Genomic DNA, 23,357 nt, shown 5'->3' with positions numbered 1-23,357 from the left:
GGAGATGAGAGGATTATAGGCCATTTGGGAGAGGAACAAAGCCCATCACACTTGCAGCACTGCAAGTGAGACTGTGGTGCCATCTGTTGGCAAAAGTACATCAGTAAATAAAAAGTGAAGGAAGTTACAATACTGCCATCATGTGGTTTTCCAGATAACATACATACATCACTTGTTCTAAATAAATAAATAAAGTGCTGTATTATAAAGCAGTGATTCTCAAAGTGGGGTCCGGGTTTGCGAAATAATTTGCTATAAATTATCAAATTGTGCTGTATCATTAAAAAGTGCATAGGTCTATCTACAGATGGGGACCATTAAAACAAGCAAATTGTGTTCATCACTCCCACCCATGTTAGCTTTGGGCCAATAGAGACTCTGATATGATTGTGAAACACAATTTTCAAGTTGAAGTACTTACTGAAAGTCAGCGTTAGAAAGTTCTTTTAATGTCATTTTCTGAACGCTTTTAGGATCAATTACTTGAAAAGCATAAATGCTGTTAAGTTGAGTCCAAATACAATTTGAATAAAATGACCCTCTCTTTAAAAGTATATAAGTGGAATTAACATGATGTGAATTGAAATGTGTTTTTGTTTATCACAATGAAACAGGTCTGAAGTATTTAGGCTGAAAAGTTTTAGACTACCAATAGTTCCAATAGCATAAGAGTACAAATGGCAGTAAGCATATGCATTAATCGGTGTTACGATTATGAGGGGGTCCTTGGAAGGGGTCCCTGGCCTCAAACAATTTGAGAACCCCTCAAGTATTTTCTGCTCATCTTGTTTTCAGTGCATGTGATCCACATGTCCTGTAGGTGGCGAGAGCAGCAGGGTATGTACGACCATGACCCTCCTCATTCAGAGACTCAAAACACAAACAACTAAACAGCAATAACAACTGCTGAACAAAGAGGCCCACATCCTTGACTCTTTTTGCGGTGCATGGTGGTGTGATCCCAGCACAATCAGCTGTTTCAATCAGCCCTTTTCTTCTGAAAAGATATTCCATATACAGTCCAAGAATAACAGCTTATGATTTGCGTGTGTGTGGTTATTTTTATTTGAACAAACTGAGCCTCCAAAGCTCCTCTTGACTGCTCAAACACACTAATCATAGCAATTAAGTGCTTAAATTCAGGTTGAGGGATTATGAATTTTGCAACACATCGTCCCTCAATGAAAGCAACGTTTAAAATGTCTTTCTTTGTCCTTCATTGAAGGAAGGCTTTCCTCTCAAAAAATGCCAATTCAGAAAAGTGACTCTCTAAGGTTAAACTCACATAGTGATACGTTATGAGTCTAAAGACCACTTGATTTATACACTCCCATAACACTGAGTGAAGAAAGAGGTTAAACAACATCCGCATCAATTACTGAAATAAAGCACCACATAAAACAAACAATTAACCATTATAATTAATGGGATAAATACTCCAGGGGCTTGAACACTGTTTATCCTGCAAAGCCTAATCGCTACTTTGCAGCTTATCAGGCCCGAGACAGTCACATCAAAACAAACAAAGAAAGTCAAAATACCTGACACAGTAAAACAAAATAGAATTTATATGGATGTATAGATGTATAGATGGATAGATAGATGGATGTTGTGAAGCATGGTGAAACCCTCACCTCCTCACCTCCTCACCTCCGACTTCACAACAATAACATAAACAAGACAAATGCCATGTTTATGCCTTTCAATAGAGAGATTTGACAGATTCTGAGGAAATATTTGCTGTAACCTCTAAATCACATTAACATTTTTGGAGCTTTGAGTTAAGATAATAACCGTTGCTGGAACGAATTTGTAATTCCCCATCATTAATGTGGTAAACTGATTTAAAAGGATATTAAACAAGCTCGAAATCATTCTGCTTTGTTTAACTTTTCTTATGTAAGCCTTCTCATGGATAAGGTGCCATTAATCAGTTGAGCAGGACTCTACCTAGATGTGGGACAGAACTTGAGCTCTCAGGGCTGTCATTAATGTAGCAAAAATAATATTAAAAATAAATGTAGCCATTAATTAATTAATTGATAAAATATTACATAAATTGATATTTCTGATTTCATTTGCTTCTTTATTAATTTATGTTTGTATTAATTCCCTTATTTATTTTTCTGTTTAATTTTCCCTTTTATTTATTTGTATTATTTTATTTTTTATTTATTTTGCATTCCTTTGTTATTTATTAATTTATTTTGAATTGATTATTTATTTATTTATTTTGCACTTGTTTTTTATTTATTGTACATGTATGTATTTATTTATGCATTTATTTGTTTATTTCTGCACGATTTCCCCTTTCTATTTCTCCACTTATTTATTTCACTTAAACTTATTTATGTCTGTATTCTTTTCTTTATACATTTCTTTACACATTTCCTTTTACATTTCTTTATGCATTTCTGCCTCATTATGCAAATGGAGGGGCTGTCACTCAACTCAACAATTTATGCCACATTTTATCAATTCATAAATTACTACATTTGTATTTTTGCCCATTGAATGACCTATTTATTTATTTGTACGAGTATATTTATTATTATTATTATTATTATTATAATAATAATAATAATAATAATAATAATAATAATAATAATAATAATAATAATCTATTATAATTATTTTGGTCCAGGACCATAGTGATATTATTAAAATAGTGTGTTTCAAAATTTTCAAATTACACAGATAGATGGATGATGTAAAAACTTGCACTGACTTCAAGATCATCAATTTGGCAACTGGGTGTATGAGGTATTATTTCATCAAAGTTAATAAAATAAGAACATCTGATCCAGTTGCAGCATGACGTCATGGAGCTTCCGGAACTAAAAACAAAGGGGACGTTAATAGTGGATGCACCACGTTGTGAAGGTAACCAACTGCGCATGCGTAGAAATATCACAACACCGAATGCAGAGCGGTGACTTCATGAGGGTATTTCAATAAAACAATGACTTATAGAGTAAGAAATGTCTTAATTAACAACATAATAATAACATTAATGTGTTAACATGTTCAAATGTGTTTGCTGAGGTGTGTTATTGTGACTAAATGAAGGTTGTTATAACAATAGTTGTCATGCTAACAGAGAGCTAACAGTATGAAACAGTAGAAGGAGCTGCTGTATTTAGATGAGCTTCATCAGCCCTATGCGTGTAGTGAACTGTAACTAAATACTGTTTTAAAGGTCCCATATCGTGCTCATTTTCAGGTTCATACTTGTATTTTGTGTTTCTACTAGAACATGTTTACATGCTTTAATGTTTAAGAAACCCTTTATTTTCCTCATACTGTCTGTCTGAATATACCTGTATTCACCCTCTGTCTGAAACGCTCCGTTTTAGCGCATTTTGACGGAATTGCAACAGAATTGCGTTGCTAGGCAACAGCTTGGGTCCATGTTTACTTCCTGTCAGCTGATGACATTCACATACACTGCAGCCAGGAAATAAACTGGGACACATTTAGAAATGTTTATGTTTAAAATTGGGTCAAGGGTCTGAATATTGTATATTTGTGACATCACGAATGGACAGAAATCCTGACAGCTTGTTTCAAATGCAGAGTTTCTGAATACGGGCTGTGTTTATCTCCCTGTGGATTGAGTGTTTCGATACTTTCACAGTATTTATATAGGACTTATTCCTGCTTTATAATAAAAAAAACATGAAAATCTCACTTTTTTTATAATATGGGACCTTTAAATTTAAGTTGTCTCTGTGTTTCAGGCGTGCTTTAAGGTGGCTTCAGTTTAACCTCAGTGTGACAGCTTGGAAAGAGAGAATGGACAACGTTACCATGTCAACCTCAGGTGGGTCATCAGCAGAGGACATGGAGGGGATCTGCATGATGCCGGATCTGAGTGCCATCAAGACGGAGCAGTCGGTGGGTGCGAGCCCAGACGACACGGGCACCCAAAACGTAGCCATGGGCATCAAGTTCATCCTGCCCAACCGCTTCGACATGAACGTGTGCTCCAGATTCGTCAAGTCGCTCAACGAGGAGGACAGCAAGAACATCCAGGACCAGGTCAACTCTGATCTGGAGGTTGCTTCTGTGTTATTTAAAGGTAAGGCTTAAGGCAAGGCAGCTTTATTTGTAGAGCACATTTCAGGAAAAGGGCAATTCAAAATGCTTTACATAAACATTCAAGAACATTGCGACAAAGTGCAAAAGAACATTAAGACATAATTAAAACAGTTATAAAAACATTAAAGAATAGAAAATAAAAACAAGCTAAAAATAAAAGCTAGGATAGAAGCTAAAATAGAATATAACACACAAGAGTAAAAGCTCTAGTGCAGTATAAGATCATTATCTGGTTTAATAAAAGGCAGCAGCATACAGGAAGGTTTTAAGCTTTGATTTAAAAGAACTCAGAGTTGGAGTTGGTCCTGCAGTTTTCTGGGAGCTTGTTCCAAATATTTGGTGCATAAAAACTGAACGCTGCTTCTGCATGTTTAGTTCTGATGCTGGGGACACTAAGCAGACCTGATCCAGATGACCTGAGAGGTCTGGATGGTTCACAACATAGCAGAAAATCAGAAATGTATTTTGGCCCTAAACCATTTAGTTAGGTAGGAATGGTCATCTTGTGACACTGTCTGATGCACGAGGCTGTAACTTGTGTGAGCTCACTTACCACAACAAATGTTTTCCTTCTCTTTCAGCGGAGTGCAACATCCAGACATCCCCTTCCCCGGGTATACAAGTGCGTCATGTTTACACGCCATCCACCACCAAACATTTCTCCCCCATCAAACAGTCCACCACACTCACCAATAAACACCGTGGCAATGAGGTTTCCTCCACGCCTCTTTTGGTGCATTGTAAGTACCACAGTTGTTTTAACTTACTTAATAAAATGTTTCAAACACAAATCAAGTCAGAATGTTAATCTATTAATGCATGTTTTTCCCTCTCAGCTTTGTCCATTCATCAGCTTGCAGCTCAGGGTGAAATGGTGTTTCTGGCCAGCAGGATTGAACAAGGTAGGCAGCAACCAATTATTATTTTTCATTATAGATTAATATGCTAATTGTTTTTTTTATTAACTGATTAATCAAAAAATTGTGAAAAATGGCAATTTCCCAGAGCACAAGGTGGCATCTGTAAATGTTCTTTTGTGTCAGACCAACAATCCAAAAACCAAACATATAGAGTTTACGATCATATAAGACAAAGTAAATAAGCAAATCTTCATATATAAGAAGCAGGAACCAGAAAATATTTGGCATTTTTGCTTGAAAAATATTTGATTATCAAAAAGTTTGATGATCAATAAATTGTATCAGCTCGACTACTTTTATTATTTCACATAAAACTAAACAAGAAATAGTATTTGATATATATTTAGAATATTTCTTTCAATATTTCCAACATCAACATAAAATATTTTGAAGACAGTAATAAACATTCAGAAAAGTACGTAGTATCTTCATTGCTTTTAAATATTACAGTTGTTAGTGAGTCTCGCCCAAAGGAGAAGTGATGAAAATATATGTATTGATCATGTTTATCTTTTTCTGTATGATCTGAATAGAGACTGTAATCAACCTCCAAGATGAGGAAGGCTTTACCCCCCTGATGTGGGCAGCTGCACATGGACAAATCGCTGTTGTCGAGTTTCTGCTCCAAAACGTATGGAAAACGTGATGTATTATTCAGATCTAATGGTTTTATTGTATTAGAGCATGTCCTCTTTATTTATTTACTGATCGGTGTCTTTCTTCGCTGTAGGGTGCTGACCCCAACCTCCTGGCCAAAGGGAGGGAGAGTGCATTGTCGTTGGCCTGCAGTAAGGGATACACTGATATTGTGAAGATGCTCATTGACTGTGGTGTTGATGTCAATGAATATGACTGGGTAAGAATGCTACGCTTTTATCACATGTTCACTGGATCTGCTTAAGTAGACAATCATGCCATCGATTGACAGCCCTACTTGCTATAAAATGAAGCCCTGTGGCTGTCTGTGTGGCCTGTTTTGATGTTCCTTCTGTGGGTTTCAGAATGGAGGAGCCCCCCTGCTGTACGCCGTCCATGGGAACCATGTGCGCTGTGTCGAAATCTTGTTAGGTGAGGACAAATCTTTTACTGAAAGTAACAGAAATATCCATCTGTGTTATGTCTTACAGGATAAACATAATTCTTTTGTGTATAGGTAATGTTTAGTGTTGCGTCTAACATAAACTTGTACAATAATAAAGTTTTGATATGTTTGTATGTCTTCCAGAGAGCGGTGCTGATCCTACCATTGAGTCAGATTCTGGATTCAATGCAATGGACATGGCCGTGGCTATGGGCCACCGGAATGGTAGGTGTAAATTAAACACATGGTCTGAGCGTACATGTAAGGGTATACAACATGGAGGTACACACAGACTGAGAAACAGATGTTTGTCTTGTGAGGACAATATTCATTTCTCACAACCTCAAACTGTCTCATTCCTCTGAACCATAGAGCCAAATACCATTTTGTCTCCCTTCTCAGCCACTTGAGAAAGATTGATTTAGTATTCACTTTGAAATGTCACACAGCTCTGTTCAATAACATACTGTATGTTTCTGTGTTCAGTTCAACAGGTGATGGAGGCACACTTACTGAAGTTACTGATGGGAATCAGAGAATGAACTGTGACACTTGAGGAAAACGAATACCGTTAGGGACGGCGCCGGGCTCTGGACAATCATGTAGCACGCCCAGGCTGTCGGCCAACAGGAATATTTTATTCCATTAAGTGACATTTCAACAGCGTCGTGTCATATCAACATCATTTTGTTGGCATCATGCACATGAAGGTTTGTACTGTGTGAATTGTCAATTTTAACTCGGCACTTTTTCCACCTTGAATGCGGAGCAGCAAATCTGATCTAAATACACCGACAGATTTACAAAGAACAAAAATGTAAAATTGAGTTCTTGCACTCAAATGTGGAGTGCAGTGTCGGATTGATTTTACTTTAACTAAGCATGGAAGTTTTGTTTGAGTCTTTTAATATCTTATATTACATTACATGCCATCATTGGCATCCTTTACCCGTCACGGCAAGTGTTTTATAAACTAACTTATTAACCGTAATAAGAAAACATTTTTAAGAGTAAAAGAATATTAATGTCAAATGTTGAACTGCCTCATGTTCATACCGTCTGGTCTTCATAGTGAGCACATTTCTGAGGCTCATTTTGCTCTTATGAAGACTACAGTGGGAGGATTGGGTGTTTTTATGACGCTGCCAAGCTGTTTGTTGGTCCTGAAGTTCTTTGTGTTGGTTGGACTGGATTTATTTATTTAAATAATTTAGACATTGTGTTGTGATGTGCTAAAATCCTCATATTGATGCAAGTCTTGTTTTGTTTCTGTGTATTGTGATGCTAATGTCCACTGATATGTTGTGAATTTTAAAAAACACCTCACACCTCATTAAAATATCCGACGAGGTTATTGTGGTGCTGTTTGCCACGGTATGATGGTGCTTGTGTTTTATACCGCTCACAAGTGGTGTATCAACGAGTAACGTGCTGACCTCCCTCATTCTGTACAGATATTTATCTGATTGCAAGTCGAAAAGGTCAAACCCTGTTTATAATCACTGATATGAAGCCGTTATTTAATTAAAAGATCTCTTTGAACTGCAATGGGGACAATACATACTTCTTTAGTAGCTGTTGGGGAGAAGGTAAAGATACAGCATTACAGTTATGAGCTAACAATCTAATAACATGCATTTTGTCGTTATATATTTTGTCTATTCGTATGATTATGTCTGTCTTATTTGTATCTTGTATCTGCACCATTATAGTGTAAGAGAAAATACTTTTTTTTCTCCTTATAGTTCAGATTTATGTATTAAGCAAAACCGTATGTCTGGTGATGCGGTCATGATTCAAGCAGTGAGAAGAAAAATACTTTTCCTTATTTCAAATCTACTTGAGCTTATTCTGTGAAGTGCTCCTTTAACTGAGGTGTACCATAATGTAAACAGTCTGGTCAAAGGTCAACCTGCACGCTTAAAGGGGTAGTTTGGGTGTTTTGAAGTAGGGTTGTGTGAGGTATTTAGCCACAGTAGGTGAATGACGTGGCTGTCAGAAAAACACATTTTAGACGCCTAAAAAAAATCAGTATCAGTTCAGGTGTAACCTATATTTAGAATATTTTCACTGCTTTACCTTGCTGTCAGACATCCCTTTCCAACTGAGGACTGAAGCCGTTGTAGCTATCTATACTCTCGCCAAAGCCACCAGACTCCATTGAAAAATCTGTAATTTTACCTCGCAGAACACGGGGGTTGCTGGTCTGCCGCTGCCTCGATCGGTTAGTTTGTTTGTGCTACTGCTGAATCCGAACTAACCAAAGTCATAAAATAACACAAACAAACTAACAGATTGAGGCAGCGGTAGACCAGCAACTCCCCTGTTCTGCAAGGTAAAATTATTATTTTTTTCCCAATGGAGTCTGGTTGCTTTGGCAAGTGCATAGATATTCTATTAAATTTTCTAAATATAGCATACATTTAAACTGATATAGATTATTTTAGGTGGCTAAAATATGTTTTGCTGCCATCTCCGTCTACAGCAGTACATTGTTTCGCTTCCGTGCTGGTACTACCGTCTGCTTCTCCAAACTGGGGGTGTGCCGACTGTCATCTACTGTAGGTAGTACACCTACTATGGATAAGTACCTCATACAACCCTACTTCAAAACACCCGAACTATCCCTTTAAGGATGCTGACCAATTTACAGAAGAGTAACTACAGCACTTCAGCTGAATCGTACTTGAGCGGAACAAAACAGACAGAAATTGTGTTTATTTATTGACAGTAGCAAAGGTTTATTCCAGATATGGTGATGAAGTGAGGCCACAAAGAATTAAGGTTCAGTAACATGGAGAAAAAACATGTACAGCAGGAGCCTTAAACGTCACATTTTACACACACAATCGTTCACTCTAACTGGACATACAGAGCACAACAAGCATTTGGGGAGTCTGGTGGAAAAGTAGTGGAATGAGTACTAAAATACCTTAAATACTGCCACCCCCGCTTTTTAATACTTCAGAGTACTATTCTAGAAAATTACTCAAAAATAATTAACAAGAGTAGGCAAGTACTTGGTTCAGGTGTTGCACATTTTACATAATGCTCAAGTTGACAGATGTTCCATCTTCTCAGGTACTTTAACTGTTAGCTTTCCACCCCTCGAAATAGACAGAAAAACATCTTGTGCCTCACATGGTCCTGTCAAGTTTTGACACTTCAGGGAGTCCCGCTTCCCCTAGTTAGCCTCATCCTTGGATGCTTCATCGAAATTCTCCACCAGGTCTGAAACAACAAAAGATTCAGTGGTAAATTGATTGAGTCGGAGAGAAGAGGCATGTCCATCTGCGCAAACGACTCTCAGAGGTGCCAGAGCACAATTCAGGAAAAGTGTGTTTATGTGAAACGTGATACGAGGTGTAATGCAATCCAAATGACTTGCTCATCTTTCCCCACTACTCCCGCACAGACTGCAATGTGCTCGGCAGATGAGGCACCGCACAACTACTGAAAGCAGCTGTAAAAATTATGGCGTAAAGCATCAAAAGGTTGGCTTCAATTACTCCATGAAATGTGAGAAATCTGCCTTTCAAAGTTTTTGGCTCAAAGGGGTCGAGGGTTAAAATGGAAACAATTCAAAGAGGTCTGAGTAAACATGTTCCTTCAGTGGGAGAACAAAAAGGAAACTTAACTCCAATAACAACATGATGGCGATGGCTGTTAACCCCAGTGCCATCAGGCTCCGACTGCTCCCATTGCTGAATACATGTGTAATCGTTTGTTACATTAGTGAGAGCACCGGTTACGGGGAGACAAGTCCTGGGAAAAGCCGAGATTATTGTAATGGCAACCTCATGTGTTTGGCCTATTTTCCTCACAAAGAAAAGCAAACTGGATCTTAAGATCTTATAAACAATGAACACGAGAATCAAACATTGCACCATCATTCTAAAGTCATTGATGAAGCCCCTTCATTTGACCCCTTTTCACAAGCCAAAAGAAAACAAACCTGCCATGGTTATTTAACTGAGATGAAGGGGAAAAGACGTGCTCCATAATGGACAAGTGTGAAGGAGTATTTCCAAATAAGACCGCGAAGGAGTAATCTTTTATTTGGACTGGTGGAACAAATAATTGTGAATGGACAGATGATTCATTTGCTCACCTGGAACGTCATCATCTTCTTCTTCTATTGTTGCAATCGGCGCTTTTCCATCTGCAGCTGCAACAACAAAAAAGATCCGTGAGAACCTTGAAGAGCAGTTTAAATGGTGACGTGGCCATAAAACAATCAAAGTTAAATCCTGATAGCAAGACTCGTCTCTTTAACCTTTTCCACTCTATTTCAAAGAGACATTTTTGTCTTTTTTAGGGGGGTACAAGGGGTCTTTAGGGGGAGATAGCAGGTCAACAGTAGATGTCACATAGAAGTGGTGTACATCATCTGAAAGCTGGGAGCTTGAAGATTAATTTGAGATGCTGCTCAGCACTGTGTGTCAAGTTGTTCTAGTCATACATCAGAAATAAACTGGAAGTAATTAATTCATTATTTTAAATACATTTTGAAAGTGTATAAGGTCTTAGAACATTATATGATGGTCATCCCCATGCTCACTTATGTCTCATAAGTTGTTGCAATTGATCAATATTATCAATAATCTCTGCAAAATACCACATTAAGACACCAAGACCTTGAGGAACACCATAGAAAAAAGCCATGCTGTGATTTGGTATCAAAAACTTTTGACATTTTGCAGACGTCTGCGAGAACTGCATTCTTCTGCGATAGGATGGCAAGCACTTCTGTTCTGGAAACAGCTCAGAAATCTGCAGTGTCACATATGCTAAACTTCATTCAACAAGCTTCAGTGTGACAGGTTACTGACCCTGTTTGGGCAGCGCCTCAGCGAGTCTCCTGAGGCTCGTCAGGCTGTCGGCTCCCAGCTGGTTCAGGATGCCCGGCAGCATCTCGGTCAGCTGTTTGGTCTCAGCGTGGCCGGTGATGGTGAAGGTGTTGGCAGCGAGGGAGGCCTGCACTTTGGGATTGTTGAAGTGGATCACTGTTCCTTGATTTGTAAACATGTTAACCTGGAGCAGACCAAAGTTTTACACCGTTAACAACAAAATAACAAGCAGTACTGAAACAGATTCGCAGTGGGACAAAGCTGAGATGAATGTTTATGCCTACCTCCTCAATACCAGAGATATTGTTGACACCGAGTTTCTTCAAGGAGAACTGGAGCTTTTTGTCATCTGCGGTTGCCGTTCTGTGTACAACCTTCTTCTTTCTGCGAGCACTTCCCTATGGGGACATTCATATAAACATGTCTCTGTGTAAACCTCCAGTTCTTAACTCATTCATCATCTTCTGCATCCATCATAAGTTGTGGGCTAGATGTGGGACTTCTTGGGCCTTAAAGCTAATGGCTGTTTATAGTCTTTGTATTTTAGTTTACTCTACGGCCCACAGTAACACAAACTAGAGATATAACGGTCTGTTGTTATGGAAGCTTCCTTTAAAAACTTGTTCAGAGCTTAATGTATTTAGCTGCACTGCCTGACATGACTTAAAGCATTAAGATAGCAGCAGAGCGCTTTGCAGGAAATCAAGCATTTCATGTAACCTGCGATAAAATAAGTCACTTACCTTTCCGCCGATGCGGACTTGTGCTTGTAGTTTAGCAAGTTTTTCTTGATTCATAATTGCTTCTTTCATCTGAAAAATAAAGTATATTACATAAGATTTATGTTAAATGTATCTTTATACTGACAGCCTCCATGTTTAACAAACTTTTAAAATAGATTTTCAGATATTTAGCAATTAACTCATGTAATGCTGCAATATTCTCTAGTCTTTCTCACAGACATTACAAACTTATGATAACATAAAAACAATACGGTGACAATAGAAAAACATGTTTGGGGTAATTCACACAACTTCACGTGGCTGCTGAAAATACAGCACAAAGCAGGCACGAAGCACACCATGCAAGTGAGGATATAAATGAGACATCTGTACCAAAACAATCTTAGTTGTCTGATATCAAGTAACAAATTGAGGCAGGTGCATTTAGTGACTAGCACTTTGCCTGATCTGGTTCATTCATGTGCCGACTGAAAGCTCTGATCTCATTTGAGCACTGCAAACACAAACTATAGTGTTGGAAAATCTAACCCAAAATACAAACAATATGGTTTACATGCATGGTGTGTAACAGATATTGGAAAGATGGTAGCAAGGTGATAGACATCAGGTGAATGGCCTTCTTCTTGTGGGCTTTATCGTAACTAGGTGGCTGTGTATCTGATCCCATTCCTTCCGACAAAATGAATTATGGCAACACAAACACACCAGGTGCAGCTGAAATGTGACATGCTGACAATCATGTTATACATATACAAAGTGCTGATTGATTTTATTCTTCATTGAGCTGCCTCTCTGGCAAATCAGCCAAAAGGAAATAGCATAACAACAACTTCATTACAAAGAAGTGTTGATATCCCTATTTTGTCATGCAAATGTGCAAACTTAAAAAACATTAAAAAAAAAAATAAGTAGAGTAACATTATACAATCTATCTATACCAACTATGGCATGATCATATAACTACAGTGCAGCATGTATCACATTGCCACATTACTGTAGTATGTACCAGACATATAACAACCATGTTAAACACATCTCTGCACCTTTTTTCCCTATAAATTGATATAGAAAATGAAATTTAAATTATGAGCTCTCAAATATTTACAACAATACATGCATACAGTGTAGCCATGTATTATTATGCTCCCAGTAGACCACATACACACCAAAAAACTGACAATAACCTGATATTTTCAGGTGAAATTTCATTTCTTTCTCACTGTGCAATATCATTTTCCACTTGTGCAATTTTGTTAATAGTGTGTTTATTGTCAATACTGTATATACTGCTCCTATTTTTATACTTTCTTCTATTTAAATGGTTCATATTTTGTTACACTGATGCATATTGTTTTTTGCACTATCCCCTTTGCTGCTGTACACTGCAAATGTCCCCACTGTGGGACTAATAAAGGAATATCTGATCTTAATACCTTATCTTATCTCCAATACCTCCCATCCTAATGATTAACAAGGTGTAAACAAGTGATGGCATGTTATCACATGTAAACACACACAGGGAGGAGCAGGAGCTGTGGTGTGGGTGTGGTAATCAGCAGTTAAACCATATTCAAAGCAGTAAAGCACACATTATAAAGCCAAAGAGGAGCTGTCAGTGTCACAGCCAGATGAGCTAAGTTTGGTTAATTAGCCACAGAAAGCTAACAGTTCCTCTTCTATGTTGTCTGTATTGTGGGAAACAAACAGAGGATAGCCACATAACAGAATAACAAACTAAATAGTGAACGTCTGGTAGGTTTAGGATAGAGTTTAAGGACTATTTGAGCAGACCTTTGTGCAGAAACAAGGTGTGGTTTTAGCTTTCTGTGCAAGAACTTGTATGCTAACTTCAGCTAGCTCGTTAGCTAACCCGTCACACAAACACACACGTTATCAGTAAAGTTAGCTTCACACCGAGCCAGACTTCAGCCATCTAGTGAGAAAAGGCTTTGGTTTACCTCTCGCCGTCGGTTCGGGAGGAAACAGTGCGGAGAAGAAGGTATTTAAAGCTCCTCACTGACCTGTAAACTAACAGCAGACACATGCGGAGGAGCAAGATGGAAGCGAGAGAGGAGGCCGGAAGTGACGTAGTTACAGCAAAAAGCGCATTCTTGTAGAGGGAGGTTTTCCTGCCCGAAGTTCAGCTTCGCAGGCAACACTTTCACCAAATCAATAAAGGTTCAGATTAGGACAGTTTGGGTTTTGTGCTCCAGATTGAGAAGACATGCACTATAAAATAAAAGTTAACTAATTTTAGTTTAACTAAATTTCAATGCATATTTAAGAAAAAAATATATAAAGTCTGTTATAAACTATAACTTCACTGGTTCTTCTACAAGCCCCTTGAATGTACTGTTTTACATTAGATAGATAGATAGATAGATAGATAAATAGATAGATAAATAGATAGATAGATAGATAGATAAATAGATAGATAAATAGATAGATAAATAGATAGATAGATAGATAGATAGATAGATAGATAGATAAATAGATAGATAAATAGATAGATAGATAGATAGATAGATAGATAGATAGATAGATAGATAAATAGATAGATAAATAGATAGATAGATAGATAGATAGATAGATAGATAGATAAATAAATAGATAGATAGATAGATAGATAGATAGATAGATAGATAGATAGATAAATAGATAGATAGATAGATAGATAGATAAATAGATAGATAGATAGATAGATAAATAGATAGATAGATAGATAGATAAATAGATAGATAAATAGATAGATAGATAGATAGATAGATAGATAGATAGATAGATAAATAGATAGATAGATAGATAGATAAATAGATAGATAAATAGATAGATAGATAGATGGATAGATAGATAGATAGTAACTGTATTGATCCCGAGGGAAATTCAAGTTTCCAGCATCACAGTTCCATAGTGCAAAACATGTTAGTAAAAAGGCAGTAAAAAAAGTTAGTAGTGCAAAGTACAAAAAAATATACCAGATATAAAAATACAAAGAGATGAAGAAAACTGTTAAAACTGAATATAGTGCAGGGCAATTATGATGAAATCAAAATTACGTTTGCCTTTTTTAAAAATTTAATACAAGCAAAATACACTTAACAAACACCACAATATGATGACATGGCAATTTAACCACAAACAAAATACGGAAAATACTTAGACAATAAGATTCAGATTAGGGAGTTAGGACATCTTTGGTTTTGTGCTGCTCCAGATTGAGAAGACATGCACTATCAAATAAAAGTTAACTAATTTTAGTTTAACTAAATTTCAAAGCATATTTAAGAAAAACTTAAATGTTATAAAATATAACTTCACCATTTGAAACTTTCAATAAAGGTTCAGATTAGGGAGTTAGGACAGTTTTGGTTTTGTGCTGCTCCAGATTGAGAAGACATGCACTATAAAATAAAAGTGAACTCATTTTAGTTTAACTAAATTTCACTGCATATTTAAGAAAAAAAAGTCTGTTATTTGTTTATTTGTTTTGCACAATTTAAGACTACACAACATAACAAAAAAATAAATGAATAATATACAGTGCAGGAAGAGGCAAAAAACCCACTGGGTTTATCTGAAGCCTCCACCTAGACACAAGATTAATATAAAGAAATAAAATGACTACATAATAGTGATAACAAACAATTAGGACAAAATATATATAATAACAACAATAACAATACAGTAAATATATCAAAAAAGATAAGTGTGTGTGTGTGTGTGTGTGTGTGTGTTGCGTAGAAGTGTATGGTTAGTGTTTGTGAGGAGGATATTGATTTAAATATCTATAATGATTTCTGGGCAATCGTTACCAAACAACATTGTGAGTGGGAAAAAATAAAAAACATAAAAACAGATACATGGACAACATGGGGAAAAGCAATTACAAGACAGCGATTAAATTACCCTTTAAGTGACTTTTGAAAAATTTGACAGATGAACAGTTTATTGATAGATGTGAAAAGCTACTCCATAATTTGGTTAATGAAGATCTAGAGATATAACTAGAGATCCAGTTATAAGCTATAACTTCACTGGGTGCTCTACAAACCCCTGGAATGCACTGTGTTACATTACGATGAAATCAAAATTACTTTTGCTTTTTTTAAAAAATTTAATAAAGGCAAAATACACTTAACAAACACCACAATATGATGACATGGCAATTTAACCACAAAAAAAAGAAAAAAAGAATAGAGAAAAGACAAAAGGAAAATGAACAAAAAAAGTTTTTTGCCTTAACATCATAAATACAATAATGATATAATATTGCAATTATTCACACCTTTCAATGGCAAAAAGTCTGATTAGACAACAAGCACGCCAGGCGATACCCCAAACACGTCTGTGTAGTCTGTGTAGTCTGTTAATGTCATCTTCATCCAGCTGCTTTTTGTCAGCTTCTCCATCTCCAAGAGTGGAAGGCTTTTACTGTGAAGCACTTGCAGGTGGACAATGTGGAGAGATGTTTGATGTAGTCTGGAGAGTGAACTGATTGCTTACAAGTCTCGTATTTGTGTATTTTCAGCGCTCTTTTGTCAGGTCATCGATGAAGGATTATGATCCAATGCCAACTCAGGGCAACAAGACCCCCATGTTCTCCTCAGGATTATTTGCAACCTGCAGAATTTTAAATATGAACGATCATTGAAGGAGAAATACCTCAAAGTGAGAGGTGCTAATAAGTGGACGCCTCCATGATTGCCAGAGGGGTGGACTCAGTAAAAACAATGTGTGTCCTGGTCATTTGGAGCAACATATGACACCTTCAGAAGACTCCCCATTCAGAGGTCTTCTGGGCTGTGGATAACTCGGCTGATGGGATGTTTATCAGAGGATCAGCAACTTTTTATCTAGAATCTTTTGATTCTATTCTGGGGATGACATCAGGAATAAACCCCACCCTTTATTAAAATTATTAAATACATTGTTTAACTCTCCTTAAGTCTTAAGCATGCCTCAAAAGGAGGGCAAATCAAAATCAAACCACTAAGAAATATTTCCACTACCTTGTTTGTTTGTGTTGCTTAGTAAAAGTATGAGACGCCGCTGATGGAATACAGCACAAGAAGAGTGGCCATAAGAAATGTTAGGCACCTGAGAGCAGAAGGAATTTTAGTATAAACCAATACCCTAGTGTGCTGATGAGGTTATTTCATAAGACGTCTCATGATGACAAATAACTAAATTATCCTTTTACTCTATTCTCCATTAAACACATAAGCACATAAAAGATGTCCATCATATCCTAATGTGCACATGGCACCGGTTCTCCCTTGAAAAACTTGCACCTATATCGTGACCCTTTGACCTCTTATCATTCAACTGTTTGCTGCGGTGAAAGTGAAAAGGTTTTGTTGAGAAAGTAGTAAGAGTGCGTGTGTGCTGTACTTGTTGGGTCAAATGGGGGGAAATGATATCATTGAGCAATGTCTTTGAATTCAAAGGATATTTCACCTCAGATCAGCTTTAGTCCAGTAGATCCGGTACTGTGTGTGTTTGTCTTGTGACTGCACTGCATTCTGGTCTGTTAAACTATAAGTGTATCTCTGAAGGTTTCTGTGTATATGATGTTGAACATTATAACATAAAGGAGTCTAGAGAGAAGCATTTAATCTTCTGATGGACTGTCACTAAAACCTTCCAATGATGTCACTGCCTGTAAATATGATGTCACAACATCAGCATCAAATTCATTTTACATACTAATGATGCACATATACAATATGCACCCTGGATTTTAGAAACACTTTAGAGGAGGCTTACCACACATGCTGCTGCTGCTGTTGGAGGTGTTGGCTCATAGAGAAAGAAAAAATCCTAAATCCATAAACTTCACTTTATTAAATCGAAATACACTTAGCTTTTGAATAGTTTCTAACAATTAAACTAACTTATAAAATAAAATAAATTAAACGTCTGATGTTGACTTGATGTACAAATGTTCTTGAGTAATAAAGTTTAAATAATAATAATATATAATAAATGTATTTATATAGCACTCCTCAAAACAGATGTTACAAAGTGCTTCACAAGACAATAAAAGCAGATAAATAAAGTAAAAAATATGTCAACTGCTAAAACATAACATCACAGAACATATCAATAATAATAGAAGTGGTAAAATGGTAGGACAAGTTCATAAAACAAATATACATTTAAAAAGTCAACTTATTTTCACTGAAGGTTGAAGTTTTATTTGATAAACACATGATTGCTGATTAAACACAACACACTTCTTAAATCATCACACAATCCATGCAGACTGCTTATTGATTATTATATTGATTATTAGGGTCAAATCAGTGAGGCGATATGAAAAGTGATCAGGCAAAACTATAATCGATTAAAACAACATCAGTCTCGTCGACACAATTTCTCATTATCTGCATTTATGAACAGCATTGATTCATTCACTTTATTTTAAATAACTAATGAAAAAAATATTTAATTATTAATTAACTCATATAAATTGTGCAGCAAATGTGTGTCTAACTTTTTCTTTAAATGTTTTTCATCAGATTAAATTGTGTCCATAGATTGAAAACCAATAATCAATATAGAATATTGAGTTTATTTTAGTGCAGACTATAGACTTTCATTTCAAACTGTGAAGTGGCAGAAATGATGAATAATAAATAAAATAATAATAATAATAATATGATGATAAAGACAAATAACAATCAGTGTTAGCAGCAGAAATTACATAAAATATTTTTTTGTATTTTTTCCCTCAGAACTTTCTCATTCATTATTATTAGTTATTACGCTTAAAAATGCATTATTATTTATAGAAGCCTGTAGTTTACATCTTCATTACCAGGATGATAAGTCAGAAATACTTTACACCAAACTCTATATTAAAAATGGTTAGTTTAAGGGAAGTTAGTACTGAGTTGCTGGTTGTGAAAGCTGCAACAGTTTCTCACTTTTATGGGCCAGAAGTGTTTTAAATGTGAGACAAGTTCACCGCCAGGTGGCGCTGCTCAAATGGGAACCTCTGAAAAAAGTTACTGAAGGTGCCACTCAGCACCTGAATATATCAGTTAGAAATAAAGTCATCATAAGAAAATGTATGCATAGATTTTTTATTAGAAGTGCGAATGTGTTTTAAGCCAAACTGCATTTATGCATTTATCTTTTTTTGGAAAAGAAAAAATGAGAAATAAAATGAACATAAGTTTAAGAAAGTTTTTTTATTTTTATTTAATAATTTAATTAAACATAGAGTGTAATATTTTGGTAAATGTGTTTACTTTGTTTAAAATGTTTTTTGCTAAAAAAATAAATAAAGTGCATGTCTGCTGTTTGCTCTCACAAAAAAATGGAAAGTTGCAAAATCATTTTCAGCCAACTTTACCAATACAGTCACATTTTAAAGAAAAGCTGAACAGCAGCGACATTCAGAATAAAATCATAATAAAACATAATTCATACTTTATTACCTCACTCTTACTCGTCTTTTACTCATCTAATAATGAACCGTTATAATAGTATAAAACAACAAACATGAATGTGTGAGCTTCACGTGTTTTAATTAGGATCCATTTTAATTTAGACAATTAGAGTAGATATGTTACGTAGGATATTATACTGCTTTTTAATGGGCCTAAACATATTGTGCAATTTTTAACTAATTTAAGATGAACACTTTTTTTTCTTTTATGTGATTAACTTGTAAAACTTTTTTTTTAATGTTTTTTTTTTTTACACCTATTTAAAATATTCATTGCATCCTCCCAACTCCATAAAATAAAATAAATGTCTGCACATACACACATGCAGCAGCAGCAGCACCATGCTCCAGACGCACGGCAGAGGCCTTATATGTGGAGCTTGCATGCTCTGCGTGACCCGTGACTGATTCGAGTTAACAGCTGACTCTTTTCCATTACAAATGGCTCGCGGATAATCTAGATAACTACCGGATCACGCAAACTGAGCTGCCTGGATATGGTGCACCAGTCTCAGAAGGCATTCATATTAAAGAACGCAGGTTTCTTTTATTAGTAAAATCTTGCATATCTGCAGAATTTTTTTTTTTTTTTTTAAATCCCAAGTATTTTGATGTGTTGTTTCTGCACATTAAAAATGAAAATGTGCTCCTTTAATAAGCCTAAATAAATAAAACGATTGTCAAGATGTATATTCCTGCAGAAACCTTTTTTTTTTTTTAAATCCCAAGTATTTTGATGTCTTGTTTCTGTACATTCAAAATTAAAATATGCTCCTTTAATAACCCTAAATAAATAAAACAATTGTAAAGATATGCTGCGATTTTAGCAGTGGCCACACCAGTAATTAGACTTTCCTAAAGATGTTTTTTTTAATCTCCCAGCATCTATTTTTGCGCAAAACACTGTGGTGGAATAAAAGCTAATATTTATATATTTTTATATATATTTATATTATAATTTTATATTTCTGTAGAAAAAAAAATCCAAAGTATTTTGATGTGTTGTTTCTGGACATTAAAAATTAAAACATGCTCCTTTAATAAGCATAAATAAATAAAACGATTAGACTTTCCTAAAGGTGTTTTTTTTATCTTCCAGCATCTATTTTTGCGCAAAACTCTGTGGTGGAATAAAAACTCCAGATTAATGCAGACTACAGGCCACCACAAAAAAAGATGTAGGCCACACCAAACTTTTTTTTTTTTTTTTTTTTTTTAAACCACTCAGTTAATTTTCAAAGACCTTTTGTGTTATTTCATTTTTTCTCTCTCTTCTCATTTTGCCTCGGTGACGTTTCGTCCCCATGTCGTCGTAAATTCGTGAGCCTGGTTTGATAGCTCAGGGTTTATGCCCTTTTCTATCCATAGTTAGGAAATCGTTGGAGGGAGGAGAGAGGAGATGGAGGAGGAGCCCAGTTGGTGTTGAGGCATCATGGCCCGCCAGTTGAGGAGTTGTTTTTTTCTTTATATATATATATATATATATATATATATATATATATATATATATTTGTTTTTTATATATTATTTTTTATTTTTTATTATATATTTTTTTAAATATTTTTTTTCCTTCTTTTTTTCTTTATATTTATTTATTTATTTTTTCCTTATTTTTTTATTTTTCTTCCTTTTCCTCATAACAAAATAAAATAAAATTAAATATGGATAACACAAAATGGAGAGAAAAATAAATTAAAGAAATAAAAAAGAAATAAAGAAATAAAGAAATGAATAAAGAAAATAAAGAAAATAAAGAAAATAAAGAAAATAAATAAAGAAAACTTTAAAACTTTAAAAAAAGCCAATACAACTGGGCAAGATCAATATCATGTTTTTTCCCCTTTTTTCTCTTTTCTTTTCTTCCTTTTCATCATAACAAAATAGAATAAAATGAAATATGTATAAAACTAAATGGAGAAAAAAAAAATGAAATAAATAAAAAATAAAACAATAAATAAAGAAAACTTAAAAAAAAAAAACTTTTAAAAAAAAACAACCTAACTGGGCAAGATCAATATCATGTGACTGTGTGTGTGTGCGCTTGTTTCCTCCACCCATGTGATCAGGGCGGTGGTATAAAAACCAGGAGAAGATCCGCCCACTATGTGATTCAAGGTTTGGCCCGTTTGCCGGCACATTTTATCCCTCAGTAAAGCATCAACGGGACTGTTCGTTTAGTCGGCGAATAAAGAAACCCTGAAAACATATGGAAATAGCGAGCAAACAGGGTATATGAGTTGCTGAAGAGAGAGAGAGAGAGAGAGAGCTTTTGCGCATCTCATCATCTTCCTCATCTGGAGCGCGCGGCTGTGTGGTGTGGTGGAGCCATGACTCTGAGCTCAGAGATGTCGGATGCCTCCATCCTTTCGGAAGAGACCGACATAGACGTGGTGGGAGAAGATGGAGATGGAGATGGAGACAACCAGACGCGCTCCTCCTACGTGGACGAGGTGGCACAGCTGCACGGTTCCTCTCCTCCTCTTCCTCTGGACACCTCCACCTCATCCTCCTACAACAAGCCTGCATGCAAGAACACCCTGGTGAAGCCTCCTTACTCCTACATCGCCTTAATCACCATGGCCATCCTGCAGAGCCCCAAGAAGCGCCTCACTCTCAGCGAGATCTGCGACTTCATCAGTAACCGTTTCCCCTACTACAGAGAGAAGTTCCCAGCATGGCAGAACTCCATCAGACACAACTTGTCTCTAAATGACTGCTTCGTGAAGATCCCCAGAGAGCCAGGGAACCCAGGTAAAGGCAACTACTGGACCTTGGATCCGGAGTCTGCAGATATGTTCGACAACGGGAGCTTTCTGCGCAGGAGGAAGCGCTTCAAGAGGCAGCAGGCGCAGGACTTGCTGCTGCGGGAACACGGAGGCTTTATCCCCGCAGCCGCTGCAGCTGCGTACGGGTACGGACCGTACGGCTGCGGAGGATATGGCATCCAGCTGCAGTCCTATCATACGCACAATGCACTTTTTGCATTGCAGCAGCAACAACAGCACTCCAGGCATGCACATGCACACGCACAAACCCTTATCCCTGCACCGTCTTTGATGCACACCACCACCACGGACTGCAGGAGTAGGTTTTACCCGCAGATCAGCTCCAGTCTGCAGGCTGCAGCAGCCAGCGTGCATGCTGCAGCAGCACCGGTGCACAAGTCCAGCTCTCCTGTGCAGAGGTCTCCTTTCTCCATAGAGAGCATCATAGGAGGGTCTATGAGCCCCTCCAGGACTTCTCCATCCTCTCTGGGGCCTCCAGTTTTACACCCAGTAGAAAACTTTCCCAACACCAACACCAACACCAACAGACTTGTGAGCGACTGTTAAAAATGTCTTAACAACAAAACTTTTTCAAGAAACTTAAAAAAAAAAACAGCAACAAAAACACCCCCTCTTTGAAGGTAGGATTATTTTTGTATGTTTGTTTTTTGCAGCTGAATGATGGACATAAAAAAAGAAAAAAACACTATTTGTGCCTATATATTCATGCTGTTTTTAAAAAATATATATATTTATGTTCATTATTTTCAGACTTTTTGACCACTTGTATTTTCCATCAATTCGTTTCAGTCACTGTTTTTAGGGCGTCTCAGGATAACGACTTAATGGACAGGTTATAAATGATCACATGTTTTTGAAAAATAGGCTGATAATAATAATAATGTATTTGTGTTAAAAACACATCCATGTTTTTTTTTTTTTAATTTAGTTTGGAGAAATCAAAACTTTTTTTTTTTTAATGGTTTTGATTTGAACTTTGTATTAAAAGAAAAAAACACAAGAGAGCAAAGTCAAACATTTATAATAACAATAATAATAATATGCAGTGTGTGTTTATTTCAGTAATTAAACATTGTACATTTTTTTTTGGCAAGTTTGTGTAATTGAAGTGTGATATTTTTACACAGTTTGTTTTTCAACAAGAATAAATTTCGTTTTGCAAAAAAAAAAGGTAATTTGTTTGGAAATATATTTATTAAATAACGTTGAGATTGCTGCGCCTGTTAGGGTTTATACTTAGGAGGCTAATAGTAATTAATGTTGCCAAAAAAAGTTGCTTTTCTTTATTTTACCATGTCTTTACATTGAGATTGTGCTAATCATTGAGCTGATACAGTATAAGATAACACCTGTATGGCTTTGAGTTGGGTTGGAAAGTGTTTTCATTTCCGAAATCGTGTTTGCAAAAGAAAAGGTAATT

General features: G+C 36.1%; 3 protein-coding genes across 6 annotated transcripts; 2 read left to right on the top strand and 1 right to left on the bottom strand.

Annotated features, from left to right (window-relative positions):
- Positions 1-2,854: 2,854 nt before the first annotated feature.
- ankra2 (ankyrin repeat, family A (RFXANK-like), 2) lies at positions 2,855-7,650 on the top strand. 3 transcript variants are annotated; one of them, XM_037753531.1, is made up of 9 exons: positions 2,855-2,974; positions 3,741-4,081; positions 4,683-4,841; positions 4,938-5,003; positions 5,555-5,652; positions 5,752-5,877; positions 6,023-6,089; positions 6,247-6,327; positions 6,589-7,650. In XM_037753531.1, the coding sequence occupies exons 2-9, from the start codon at positions 3,796-3,798 to the stop codon at positions 6,642-6,644; spliced, it is 939 nt and encodes a 312-aa protein (XP_037609459.1). In that variant the 5' UTR covers positions 2,855-2,974; positions 3,741-3,795; the 3' UTR covers positions 6,645-7,650. The 3 variants fall into 3 exon arrangements, with proteins under 3 accessions (XP_037609459.1, XP_037609458.1, XP_037609461.1); XM_037753530.1 differs by having other exon boundaries at positions 2,863-2,932; XM_037753533.1 differs by having other exon boundaries at positions 2,894-2,946.
- A 1,168-nt stretch (positions 7,651-8,818) lies between these two features.
- Positions 8,819-13,806, bottom strand: btf3 (basic transcription factor 3). Of its 2 annotated transcripts, none has more exons than XM_037753384.1 (6): positions 13,717-13,806; positions 11,696-11,764; positions 11,237-11,350; positions 10,935-11,136; positions 10,214-10,270; positions 8,819-9,333 (listed from the first exon to the last, which is right to left on the bottom strand). In XM_037753384.1, the coding sequence occupies exons 2-6, from the start codon at positions 11,762-11,764 to the stop codon at positions 9,287-9,289; spliced, it is 489 nt and encodes a 162-aa protein (XP_037609312.1). In that variant the 5' UTR covers positions 13,717-13,806; the 3' UTR covers positions 8,819-9,286. The 2 variants fall into 2 exon arrangements, with proteins under 2 accessions (XP_037609312.1, XP_037609311.1); XM_037753383.1 differs by having other exon boundaries at positions 13,654-13,796.
- A 7,284-nt stretch (positions 13,807-21,090) lies between these two features.
- foxd1 (forkhead box D1) lies at positions 21,091-22,548 on the top strand. Its single transcript, XM_037751953.1, has one exon. It carries the CDS (start codon positions 21,479-21,481, stop codon positions 22,481-22,483), a length of 1,005 nt encoding a protein of 334 aa, XP_037607881.1. The 5' UTR covers positions 21,091-21,478; the 3' UTR covers positions 22,484-22,548.
- Positions 22,549-23,357: the final 809 nt, after the last annotated feature.

Source organism: Sebastes umbrosus, chromosome 19 (genome assembly GCF_015220745.1).
Source record: "Sebastes umbrosus isolate fSebUmb1 chromosome 19, fSebUmb1.pri, whole genome shotgun sequence".
Taxonomy (NCBI): Eukaryota; Metazoa; Chordata; class Actinopteri; order Perciformes; family Sebastidae; genus Sebastes; species Sebastes umbrosus.
The sequence above is the reverse complement of the archived record's forward strand: the minus strand, read 5'-3'. Positions and strand labels throughout refer to the sequence as shown.